This window comes from Cebus imitator, unplaced genomic scaffold, assembly GCF_001604975.1.
Source record: "Cebus imitator isolate Cc_AM_T3 unplaced genomic scaffold, Cebus_imitator-1.0 Scaffold422, whole genome shotgun sequence".
In the NCBI taxonomy this organism is placed as follows: Eukaryota; Metazoa; Chordata; class Mammalia; order Primates; family Cebidae; genus Cebus; species Cebus imitator.
This window is the reverse complement of record NW_016107737.1, coordinates 1352686-1365046: the sequence shown is the minus strand read 5'-3', so window position 1 is coordinate 1365046 and position 12361 is coordinate 1352686. Positions and strand designations below refer to the sequence as shown.

General features: G+C 38.4%; 1 protein-coding gene across 3 annotated transcripts in view; it reads left to right on the top strand.

The window, feature by feature from the left end:
• The window catches only part of LOC108290099 (cytosolic beta-glucosidase), a 127624-nt gene extending 119453 nt beyond the window's left edge, over window positions 1-8171 (top strand). Inside the window, exon 6 of one of the 3 annotated variants that reach the window (XR_001819431.2) lies at window positions 6386-6472. Coding sequence is in view for 1 of the 3 variants with exons in the window: in XM_017509816.2 (XP_017365305.1) it covers window positions 6386-6588 (203 nt within the window). In the remaining 2 variants the exon portion in view is untranslated. Of the gene's footprint in view, window positions 1-6385 lie in introns of all 3 variants that reach the window. The other 2 variants (XR_001819430.2, XM_017509816.2) reach the window with 2 other exon arrangements.
• The last annotated feature ends 4190 nt before the right edge of the window (window positions 8172-12361 follow it).

Here is a 12361-nt window from a genome sequence, read left to right as displayed (position 1 = left end):
GCAGTGTGATTTGCTGCCTTCCTCCCCATCACCTATATCTGGCATTTCTCCCCATGCTATCTCTCTATTTCTTTTTCTTTATGTCATAATTCTCCATGTCTATCTGGTTATATTTGATTATATGCTGATGATGATTATACTTAAAATATTGTAATATTTTAAGGAAACAGAAAAAGGTTTAGATTTTCTAAGATTGGAAAATTCCATCAGGCAAAAGTAGCTCCCATGCCTACTGACCTCAATTTCTACTTTCAAATTTGACCTGTTAATTTTCTACTAACTTGTCAGCTTTCCATTGTTTTTGAAGAAGGTTTATTTCTTCAAAACTATGTTCAGCATTCTTCACTAGTTTTCCTTAGGAAGGTTTCCTTGAATATTATAGCTTCCTATTAGCTGAACACAAAAATCTAGAGGCCTATATACATGTTTTTTTTCCCTTGCTCATTCCTGGGACTTTACTGCTCTCTCTTTTTTCCTTCGTGAGGTGACTGCTTTTCGCACTGTCCTGAATTTTTCCATTGATTCTCGATGTGGCAGCTAGGATCTATGGATGAGTAGGTTTTCTGATAGCTTGATAGTTTTGTCACATCCGTGGGTATCTTGTATAAGTCCTAGACCATCCTGAAAACAGACTATCTCTGTTTATAAATTGTGGAAAAATAAATTCCACTGATGCTGAGCTTTCAATTTTTAGAATTTTGTAATGTGACAAACAAAGGCATAAATGAGGATGTTTCATAAACTGGTAATTTGAAAAGATTCTGCCCCCATCATAAAATAATGAATTTCTAAAATAATATTTGTGTGTATACACACAGGTGTGGTGAAGAATTAAATTTTGCTTAAAGAGTGCTTTGGTTTTTACACTCAGCTTCTAAGAAGCGATCTGTGTTTTAAATGATAAAATTTCGTTTAGGGTGGGAGCTCATCATATCAGGAAGACCAATCACATTTAATGTGGTGACTTTAAGTTCCTGGCATCAATTAACAGGAAACTGAGTTAATGTACTTGGGTAGTCAATTGATTAATCATGCCTTTGTAATAAAGCCCCTGTGATGGCAAATACTGAGTGTCTACTTGATTGAACCAAAAAATGCAATATTGATCCTGGGTGTGTCCGTGAGAGTGTTGCCAAAGGAGATTAACATTTGAGTCAATGGGCTGGGGAAGGCAGACCCACCCTTAATTGGGCTAGCACCATCTAATCAGTTGTCAGCAAATATAAAGCAGGCAGAAAAAGGTGAAGAGACAAGACAGGCCTAGCCTTCCAGCCTGCATCTTTCTCCCATGTTGGGTGCTTCCTGCCCTCAAACACTCTACATTCTTCAGTTTTGGGACTCAGATTGGCTCTTTCTTCTTGTTTCTCAGCTTGCAGACAGCCTATTGTGGGACCTTGTGATTGTGTAAGTTAATACTTTATATATAAAGGGGAATATATATATATATATATATATATATATATATATATTCTGTTAGTTCTTTTCCTCTAAGAGAACCCTGACTTATATAGCCCCCAATAAAACCTCTGGACACTGAAGCTCAGGTATGCTTTCCTGGTTGGCAATTCTCTATGTATATTGTGCATGTTAATACCAGGAAGACGGAGCATCTGACTCCCACGGGAAAGGATATGGAAAGTTCATGTTTGAAACCCCTCAGATCCTGTGCTATGCATTTCTTTTTTTGGCCAATCTATCTTTTCCTGTAATAAATCAGAACTGCAAATTTAACAGCTTTCTGTGACTTTTGTGAGTCCTTTTAGCAGATTACCAAAACTGAGGGAGGTTTTGGCAAACCTCTATCTTGTGGTTGACATCACAGTCAGGACAGTCTTATGGCTGATGTTATGCCCTCAACCTTTTCAGTCTGGCTAAATAGGCAGTGTGTTTATATGTGCATGTGTGTTTGTGGGAGTGTGTATGTGTGTGCATGTGTAGAGTACAACACTAGCAGAGGTTTTTGCTTGTTTGTTTTTGAGACAGAGTCTTGCTCTGTCTCTCAGGCTAGAGAGTATAATGGCGTAATCTCGGCTCACTGCAACCTCTGCCTCCTGCATTCAAGAGATTCTCCTGCCTCAGCCTCCCATGTAGCTGGGACTACAGGCATGTGCCACCATGCCCAGCTAATTTTTGTATTTTTAGTAGAGATGGGGTTTTGACATGTTGTCCAGGCTGGTCTCGAACTCCTGACCTCAGGTGACCCTCCCTCCTCGTGCTCCCAAAGTGCGAGGATTACAGATGTGAGCCACTATGCCCAGCCAGCATAGGGTTTTTATAATTAGAACAGCCTGAAGGAAGCTAGACCATATTAGTAAGGCTTAGATACTTCTTACATTTTTATATCCTACCTGCTTACTGTGAGACATTTTCCACTGGTCTTATGGTCCAAACCTACACCCTGACTTTGTGATGCGTGTCATTTTTATCCTTGTGTGCTCCATACTCATCCAAAACTCCTGTGCTTATTTTGACTTCAACTCTGGTAACAGAAAGTGAACTCATAGAAGTGGTTTTATTTTTTGCACCTGGCAAGATTTAGGACCTCATAAATCATGGTGGCAAGAAATGTAATGATGGTCTTTTTCGGTTCTTGAGGAGATTGGAAGAGGAGAGGCGTGCAGGCTCCAATGCGGTTTTGTAATTTTTCCCAGTGGTGGCACAGTGAGGAGGATTCCAGCAGGCTAGTTCCTCAGTCCTAACTAGGTAATTCTCTACTTGAATGTTCCTGCAATGAAAATGCACAGGCATTCACCAGTGTCACTCGGGCAGTTTAGTGCCTGCTGTGGAACTCCTGGCAGTTAACAATGAAATTGTCAAGATTTCCTTTTTGTTCCCTTCCAAGCATGCAAGGCATCGTTTTTGTCTAGTGGTTTAGCACATGAATCAGTCCTTTTATACAGGATCGGCGGGACCATGCGTGTTTTCAGAAACTGTCTGGCTTTATACCTGGCAGGCTTTCTTGTTGGGCAGTAGTTCTACAAATTAGAAAGAAAATATGCAGATTCTCACATGTCTGCAGGTTGAATTACAAGGCAAAAGAGACTATTGTTTTCTGGCCTGGTATTTGGCTTTGATCTTTTTTGTTGTTGTTTTGAGACGGAATCTTGCTCTGTTGCCCAGGCTGGAGTACAGAGGTGCAATCTTGGCTCGATGCAACATCTGCCTCCCATGTAAAAGCAATTCTCTTGCCTCAACCTCTCAAGTAGCTAAGACCACAGGTGCCTACCACCACACCCAGCTAATTTTTGCATTTCTTGTAAAGATAGGGTTTCACCATGTTGACCAGGCTGGTCTCAAACTCCTGACCTCAGGTGATCTGCCCACCTCGGCCTCCCAAAGTGCTGGGATTAAAGCATGAATCACCACTACAGCTGGCCAGATCATTTTGATCCTTAGAGCCAGGTGATACAGTACTTAAACTGGGCCCTTAAAAATAAATTATATAAAAAATTGATTTTCCAGATTATAACTGACAGAGTGGGGAGGAGGCACACATAGCAGATGTGGACAGGTAAGAGAAAAAGGGATATCTAATAATGTTTTTATTTCTGCACAGCGTAATGTGCTTATTGCTATATTTCTTATTTATCAACAATATTTATTTAAAAAGAGCCAATATGTAAATTAGCACAATCATCATGGAGGACAGTGTAGAGGTTCTTTAAAAAGCTAAAAATAGACCTATCATCCAGCCATCCCATTGCTGGGAATATGCTTTAAAGAAAAGAAATCAGTGTATTGAAGGGATATATGCACTCCCGTGTTTGTTATAGCACTGTTTACAATAGCCGAGATTTGGAAGCAAAATAAGTGTTTGTCAACCAATGAATGGTTAAAGAAAATGTGGTACCTATACAAATGGAGTACTATTCAGCTGTAAAAAAGATGAGATCCTGTTACTTGCAAAAACATGGATGGAACTGGAGGACATTATATAAAGTGAAATAAGCCAGGCACAGAAAGACAGACTTCACATGTTCTCACTTATATTTGGGAGCTAAAAATTAAAACAACTGAACTCATGGAGATAGAGAGTAGAATGATAGTTACCAGAGGCTGTGAAGGGAAGTGAAGGGTTTGTAGGGAGGAAAATGGCAACGGTTAAAGGGTATAAAAATAGTTAGAAAGAATGTATAAAACCTAGTATTTGATAACATAATGGGGTGACAATAGTCAATAATAATATAATTGTACATTTAAAAATAATTAAAAGTATAATTGGGTTGTTTATAACATAAAACATAAATGCTTAAGGAGATGGATACATGAGATACTTTGACATAGGCATGCAATGTGTAATAACAGCATCATGGTAAATCACGTCATGTACCATGTGGTCGTGGTTGGTGTCACAGCGAGGACAGTCTTATGGTTGATGCTGTGCCCTGGCCCATTTATCATGATGTGATTATTACACACTACATGGCTATATCAAAGTCTCTCATGTGCTGCATAAATATATACACCTACTACACACTCACAAAAATTAAAAATGTAAAAAAAATTAAAGGAATCAATTCAGCTTGGCTTAATTTCTGGCTCAAGGATATTTATAAAAAATTCTCTAAGCAAAGCAAATCCTCCGCCTCCATGCACAAATGTGGAGGGGCCGTTTGTCTATGAAATATCCATAGAAAAATATCCCAAGAATATTTGGAGACCAACACATGTGTGGTGGAATATAGATGTAGAGCTTTTAAGAGACCTGAAAGACAAAATGGACACCAATGAAAAAATTAAAGGTTAGGTGCTGTTTAGCTGAATATTTAGCTTGAGGGGTCATTTTGGTTGAAAGCCATCTCTGAAACAATTAAAATATGATTTAGTGTATGAATGTTTATTCTTGCCCAGCTTATTTAGAAACATATCCCCCTTGTAAAGCAACTGGCCTTTTCATTTAATTTCTGCATTGAGAAATGGACATTTGGTGTTTTTGAAGTGTATCCCATAGGTTGGAATTATTTATTCTGGTTTTAAAAAAGAAAATGCACAATGCAAAGACTGGCAAGACCTCAGAGCTTTGCCAAGCTTAAAATACTAAGAAAATGTAAGCTAAATTCCCTGATTAAAGTGATGGAAATCAGTGTAAAACTATGTGGAGAATAGTTATATGCATGGAATCCACATTTTGATATGTTAACATGGAGTCTGTGGATGGGCTTCTGAGCATCGACAAATAAAATCATACTGAATATTTATATATGGATACACTTAGGGGAGAGATACTCCATTGCTTTGGCTCTTAAAGGGCATAAGCACCATTCTGAGTTTAGACATGGGGTAAAGGGGATGCGCTATAGATGAAAAGTTTTGTCCCCACCTCCCACCCCTCACAAATTCATATTGACATCCTAGCTCCCAGTATCCCAAAGATGGGGCCTTTGGGTGGTGATTAAGTTAAGTGGATGGAGTCCTCATAAATGGGATTAGTGATATGAAAGAGCTCCCTGGCCCTTTCTGCCATATGAGGACACAGCAAGAAGACACTCATCTCTGAACAGGATACAGTCCCTCACAAGACACCAAATCTGTTGCCACCTTGATCTTGGACTTCCCAGCCTTCAGAACTGTGATACATAATTTTTTTTCTCTTTATAAGCCACCAAGTGTATGGTGTGCTATTATAGCCACCCTATCAGACTAAGAAAGGACGTCGTAGCATTTCTGTATTCACTCGGTATAGGATACAGTCATGGCTAAAGCTGCGTGCTGACTCTTGATCCTTTTCGTTTTGGAGGCTCTGTCACCAGAATTGTAAGTCACGTCTCAGTTTGGCCATGGGACGACAGGTGAGCTCTGAGACTTCCTGAGGCATGCTACTGTTATCTCTTCCAATTTTCTAATGGACTTTCTGTAATATCTGGAGGCTGTACTTAGAAACTGCACAGTGTCTTTACTGAATACCCTTCTGGGTACCAGAGAGGAACTTGTATGCGTGTCTTTGTGCCTGAACAGTGATAGGCACTGAAAAATTGTTCATTGGGTAAATAAATGAATAAAACACATTCAAAATGAATGAATAGCCAAATAATTGGAATAGAATATAACAACTTATTGAATTAAGCCCCTGCTTGATTCAAGAAGAAAACTGGAAAAGGGGATTTTAAAATTGACAAATAAAAATTGGAAATATTTAAGGTGTACAACATGATGCTTGGAAATAAGTACAGCACTGTAGAATGGCTATATCAAGCTAATTAACATGCATTATCTTATGCACTTATTTCTTTTTTTGTGGAAAAAGCGATGGAAAACAGGTTTTGTCTTCTCCCACTGTGGTCTCCTGCAGAGAAGGAGAAAGAAACACAGACTGCTCATCAGTAATTTTGTCTGTGTTCTCATAAGGCCTTCCCAGAAATGATGGTTTTCTTTTTTTTAATTTCAGCAATCCAACTTGATAAAGTCAATCTTCAAGTATATTGTGCATGGTCTCTTCTGGATAACTTTGAGTGGAACCAGGGATACAGCAGCAGGTTTGGTCTCTTCCACGTTGATTTTGAAGACCCAGCTAGACCCCGAGTCCCTTACACATCGGCCAAGGAATATGCCAAGATCATCCGAAACAATGGCCTAGAAGAACATCTATAGGCAAAATGGCTGAGAAATACAGGAGAGGCCTCTGCTTTTGGAAAGGAAATCTGCTTCGGTGATGATCTTTCAGGCAATCTCAACTTACTTCTGTAATCAACATCTAATATCAGTCAATCTGTGATTATAACGTCTGACTATGAAGTATTTAATCATGGCCTTTACTTTATTTGTATTTGGATCATTGAGGTTTTTAAAAAGAAGTAGAAGAGAAAACCACTAACCTTGATTTTTATATTACGAAATCAGATAGACCTGGAAACATAAATTTAAATCCTTAGACATTTTTCTGGGAAAAAATAATGCGAAGTTTATAAAGATAACATGCCCATGATTTGCAGCTGTAACTGCAGACCACTCATTATAAGAGTACTTGTTTGTGAACTTACTTATTCTGGTTCCATAAGCTATTTTTGTTTAGAATATCCACTGTTATGTGATCCAAATTTTCTACATAAAAAAATCAAAGTTAAAAGTTAGTCACATTATACAGTTATACATTCTGTTCAACAAAAGAGTGAATTGATAATCTATTTGTTAATATATTAGACAAGTATTTTATGTGTTTGAAGAAGTACATCTCCCTTTTGCCCAATGAACTTTTGAAACATAATAAAATAATAGAATAAATTAGACTTTGAATGGCAGTAAAAGTATTTGAGTGGTGCTGTTCAAAAACAGATTCCGACTGCAGAGTGGTGCCAAATTAAAAGCCAAGTGATAAGCAGGGCATAATCTCTACTTTTGAATATTTCTTTAAATTTTAGAACCTTAAGAACCTTGTGAAAAAATACATAAAGTGAATGAGCAACCTCAGTGTAAGCAAAGGTGGTGTGGCAATTTATTACCCTGGTAGTTGAAACATCTGAGATTGGTATGGGGTTGACTAGAGTTGGAGATTTTACTGAACTTCCTAAGGCAGGGATCAGGAGGAGATGCAGGGCTCCTTTTGGACCCTGTGTTTGCCCTCCAGCAAACCTTTCACGTATGTGGAGTTTGGCCTCTCACATCGATATTTGAGTAGTACGTACTAAGCACCCACTTACATATTAGACTTGAAGCTAAGAGGTTTAACTATGATCAACCCCATTTTGCAGACTGAGAAACTGAGGCCATACTGATGTCCATCTTTCTCAAGCCATTTTGGTTCTGATTAACTGGACTTGGCATCAGCCCTATTCTCACATTGTGGCAAACTGTAATTTGACGTATCATGGAAGTCTTCTCTGCATTTTTTGAAGAGAGGAACAAAGAAATAGAGGTGTGGAGTTGCCTTATGCAGAAGGAAGGGAGATGGTTTTTTGCATTCAGCTTCTGCTTCCTGGAGGAAACTGCACAGGCTTTTGGCATTCTCGTAAGGCTTTTGGCCCTGAGCAGCTGCTCTGTCATTTTTTTCTTTTATAAACTGTGGTCAATTTCTGGATCGTTTTCATGTTCATAATCAGGGAATTATTTACAGCAGAAAAACACACTCTCAGTAACTTTGGACAGAGTGAAAAAGAAATGGTTATAGTAGTTCAATAAACGTGGATGCACTGGGGAAAATTATATTAAGATTAAAATGGTATACAGAGGAAATTCTATTACATCTTTGCCACTGGTTTGTTATTTTTATTGTTCAATGAGACATTATCTCACAATTTGTGCTCATTTAAGAAGCACATTTCCAAATCTTATTTCATTCCTCTCCTATCCAACCTGTCTTTTTCATTTTTACCATGTATCTTATTTACAATTTATGTGCCCTTTTATAGTATCTTGCAAGACAACTGAATTTTCCTTTTAATTAGGATGTTGCTGTGAATATTACTTATCCTACAGGGCATATTTACAAGTTTTCCGGCAATACAAATGAGCGCTGTATTTTCGTTACCAAAAAAAAAAAATTAATATTCACAGGGTAAATAAGATGATCTGTCATGTTTGGTCTACCAGGTGAAATAAATGTTCTAGCTGCTGGCGCCCAAGCTGACTCACAGTGCGGTGGCCTTCTGCGATTCTTTTCTGGGTTTTAAAGGCCAGCTCTTTGTCCTAGAGATGGATCATACAAAGGGTGCTTCCCTAATTGGTCTTATAAATTAGTATTGCCACAGGTTAAGATGGAAAAAAAAAATAGCTCACCATCCAAAAACCTAACAGCCCCTGCAGTATTTCAATTAATGTTATTTTTAATTGCTTGTATTAGCATTTGAGAACAAGATTGATTGACTTTTGCCTGTCAAGGAAACAGAACTAAAATTCTTTAAATAGAAAAACAGGAGTTGTTAATTACACTTAAAAATCCATAGATACTGTACTTAGATGTCTTGAAGGTCAACTGAGACTTGTAAAGCACATGTTTTATGTCTGTTTTATCTAAGGAGAGGCTTAGATATCACAATGATGAATTGGATCTATTTGTATTTCTTTCTCTATTATTTCCCTCCTTTTTCGGAAGAGTAGGAACACATGTTATTTACATTCTGGGAATCACTGTTAAGAGTTTTTTTTGACAGTTTTTATTTTAGGACAAGTCATTTCTGAATTTCTAAAAACAGATATAAAATAACAGAAGCCCTGTTTCATTTTAGATGTGTAGGGTTTTGGTTTTATGGCTCCTGGTTATGCCAGGAATTATGCTAGAACACCAGAAGGAATTGTCCACCTAAGCCCATTATCGAATGAGGAGGTAGAATTTCTCATTAAGAAACCCATAAACTCCAGAAGCTGGCAACCTTGGTATTTGGCAGTGGAATGCCAGTCGGGTTTTTGCATTCTGGGAATTTGTGTTTGGCCTGTAGCTTTTAATTATTTTTATGAACTAGGGAATAATGAATACATTTGTCATATATTGAAAAAAAATCTCTAACACTGGCTGACCAAAAAGTAGATTTATATGATAATTCTTAAACACCAATTCTATTATTCAATACTAGGCAGAATGAAAATAGAATATTGACCCTTGTTAGAGAGCAGAGTATAGTGGAAGCTGATAGAATTAATACTGTTTAATTACTAGCAATACCCTCACCCGGAGAACACACGTTCATCACTGATCAGAATATTTTAGGCTCTTGTTGTCCTAGAAGGGACATGGAAGAGAGTACAAAGCATGATGAGCCCTAAAGAATGAAATTAGAAAAAAAAAAAAACTAGCATAGAGACATTTGTTGATGGTCTTTCATAATACGGGCTATGGCAGCGGAAAAAGAGAATAAACCTTATTAACTGTGGCAGTAGGTAAGATGGGGAGGTGGAGGTTGAAGTGCCTGGTTAGGGCCGGCCATAGGAAAGAACAATCCCAACTGTGTGAGTTGCCGAGCACGTCTTGAAGAGAGTAGACAAGGCCTGTGATCCCAGGCTTTCCCAGCGTCTGAATGTGATACCCGACCAACGACCGACTCACATGACCTTGCTAGAGTGGTTGTCCCTGTCTGGTATCAGGCAAATGTAATGTCATCATTAAGAGTGTGGGCTCGGCTGGGCGTGGTGGCGCATGCCCGTAATCCCAGCACTTTGCGAGGGTGGATCACGAGGTCAGGAAATCAAGACCAGTATGGCCAACATGGTGAAACTCGGTTTCTACTAAAAACACAAAAATTAGCCAGGCATGGTGGCCTGTGCCTGTGAACGCAGCACACAGTCTACTCTGGAGACTGAGGCAGGAGAATCGCTTGAACGCAGGAGGAGGAGGCTACAGTGAGCCAAGATCGCACCACTGCGCTCCAGCCTGGGCTACAGAGCCAGATCCTCTCTCAAAAAAAAAAAAAAAAAAAAAGGAGTGTGGGCTCCAGAGCCAACTCACCTGAATTCAAACCCTGGCTCTGTGTTTATTATCCAAGTGACATTAATTATCTTACTGAAGTTTCCCATGCCTCAGTTTCCCTATCTGTAAAATGGAGATAGACTTCCTTATAAGACTGTTGTGAGAGTTGATTAAGCTGATACATATAGCATGTTTATATTCTGGAGCATGGTAAGGCAGTTAGTGTCGAGCTATTATTTTAAACTCTCAAACGTGTCCGCACTGAGTCCCCAGCAATTTATCAATGATAGTTTGGGTTTCCTGTTCTGGGACTACCTCTGGTTCTCGCAGAGGTACCTGTTCGTAAGTTTCTGTTCTGCTAAGTTTGGATTCAGTGTTTTGCCTGTGTCTCTTAATTTTGGTGGCAGTGGTTTTTCCTATGACTTAATTCTGTGATGCCTCTAAAAAGAGATGTTAATTTTCTGTTTGGCTTTTTTGCTTGTGTTAGGATGGGAGTGACAAGTTCTGAGTTCCTTAAATGATGGGAGTGACAACTTCCAAGCTCCTTAAGTGCTGGACTGGACACTGAGAGATGGCATTATTTATGTCATTAGAGTTGAAGTTGTCCAGCTGCTGAATCAGTACATATTGATTGAACCAAATTGTGCAATACTTTATAGAGATGCAATACTGCAGACAAGACAGTTCTCCAAAGAAGCTCATGAACTAGTTGGGGAAGTAGGATAGAGACTAAAATGATAGCAAACAATGCTGGGTGAATTTTCAGAGAATGAGAGTTCTACAGCTATGCGTCACATAACAACATTTAGGTCAATGACAAACCACACATATGGTGATGGTCCCATAAAATTATAATAGAGCTGAAAAATCCTTATCACCTCATGACACCACAGCCATCATTGTGCTAAAATGTGTTTGTGGTGATGCTGGTGTAAAACCTACTGTGTTACCAGTTGCATAAAACTCTAGCATATACGAGTATGTATGATACATAATATTTGATAATGATCATAACCGACTGATACGGTTTTATGTGTTTACTATACTTTTAATCATTATTTTAAAGTGTGTTCATTCTACTTATGAAAAAAAGTTAACTGTAAATTAGCCTCCGGAGGATTCTTCAGGAGGTCTTCCAGAAGAAGACATCGTTATCACAAGGAGATGACAGCTCCATGCCTTTCATGGCCCCTGAAAACCTTCCAGTGGGACAAGGTGTGGAGATGGAAAACGGTGGTATTGATGATCCTGACCCTGTGTAGGCCTAGGCCAATGCATGTTTATGTCACAGTTTTTAACAAAAAAGTGAAAAAAGTCAAATAAAATAAATAAAAATAGAAAAATGCTCACAGAAAAAGGATAGAAAAATATTCTTGCACATCTGTAAAATGTATTTGTGTTTTAAGCTATGTTATTACAAAAGAGTCAAAAATTAAGGAAATTATTTTAAGCTAAGATTAATTTATTACTGAAGAAGATTTCTTTTTCTAAATTGAGTATAACCTGAGCGTACAGTGTTTGTAAAGTCTTAGCGTACAGTAATGTCCTAGGCCTTCATTTTCACTCACTACTCACTCACTGACTCACCCAGAGCAACTTCCAATCCTGCAAGATCTATTTGTGGTAAGTGTCCTATCATTTTTTATCTTAAAAAAATCTTTTATGCTGTATGTTTCCCATATCTTTTCTGTTCTTAGATATGTTTAGCTATACAAAACTTGGCCTCGCGTTCCAATTGCCTAGAGCACAGTCACATGCTGTACAGTTTTGCAGGCTAAGAGCCATTGGCTCCCCATAAAGCCTAGGTGTGTGGTAGGCTATACCACCTAGATTTGTGTAAGTTTGCACAATGCTGACATTGCCTAACAATGCATTTCTCAGAATGTATCCTTGTCAGTAAGGGATGCGTGACTGTGTATAAGCAGAGGAGAATGAGGTGAGTGGGGATGGCTTTCATGGGCAAGGGAAAATAATACAATTAAAAAATAATCTGAGTAGTAATACAAGTAATATATGTGAAAATATGGA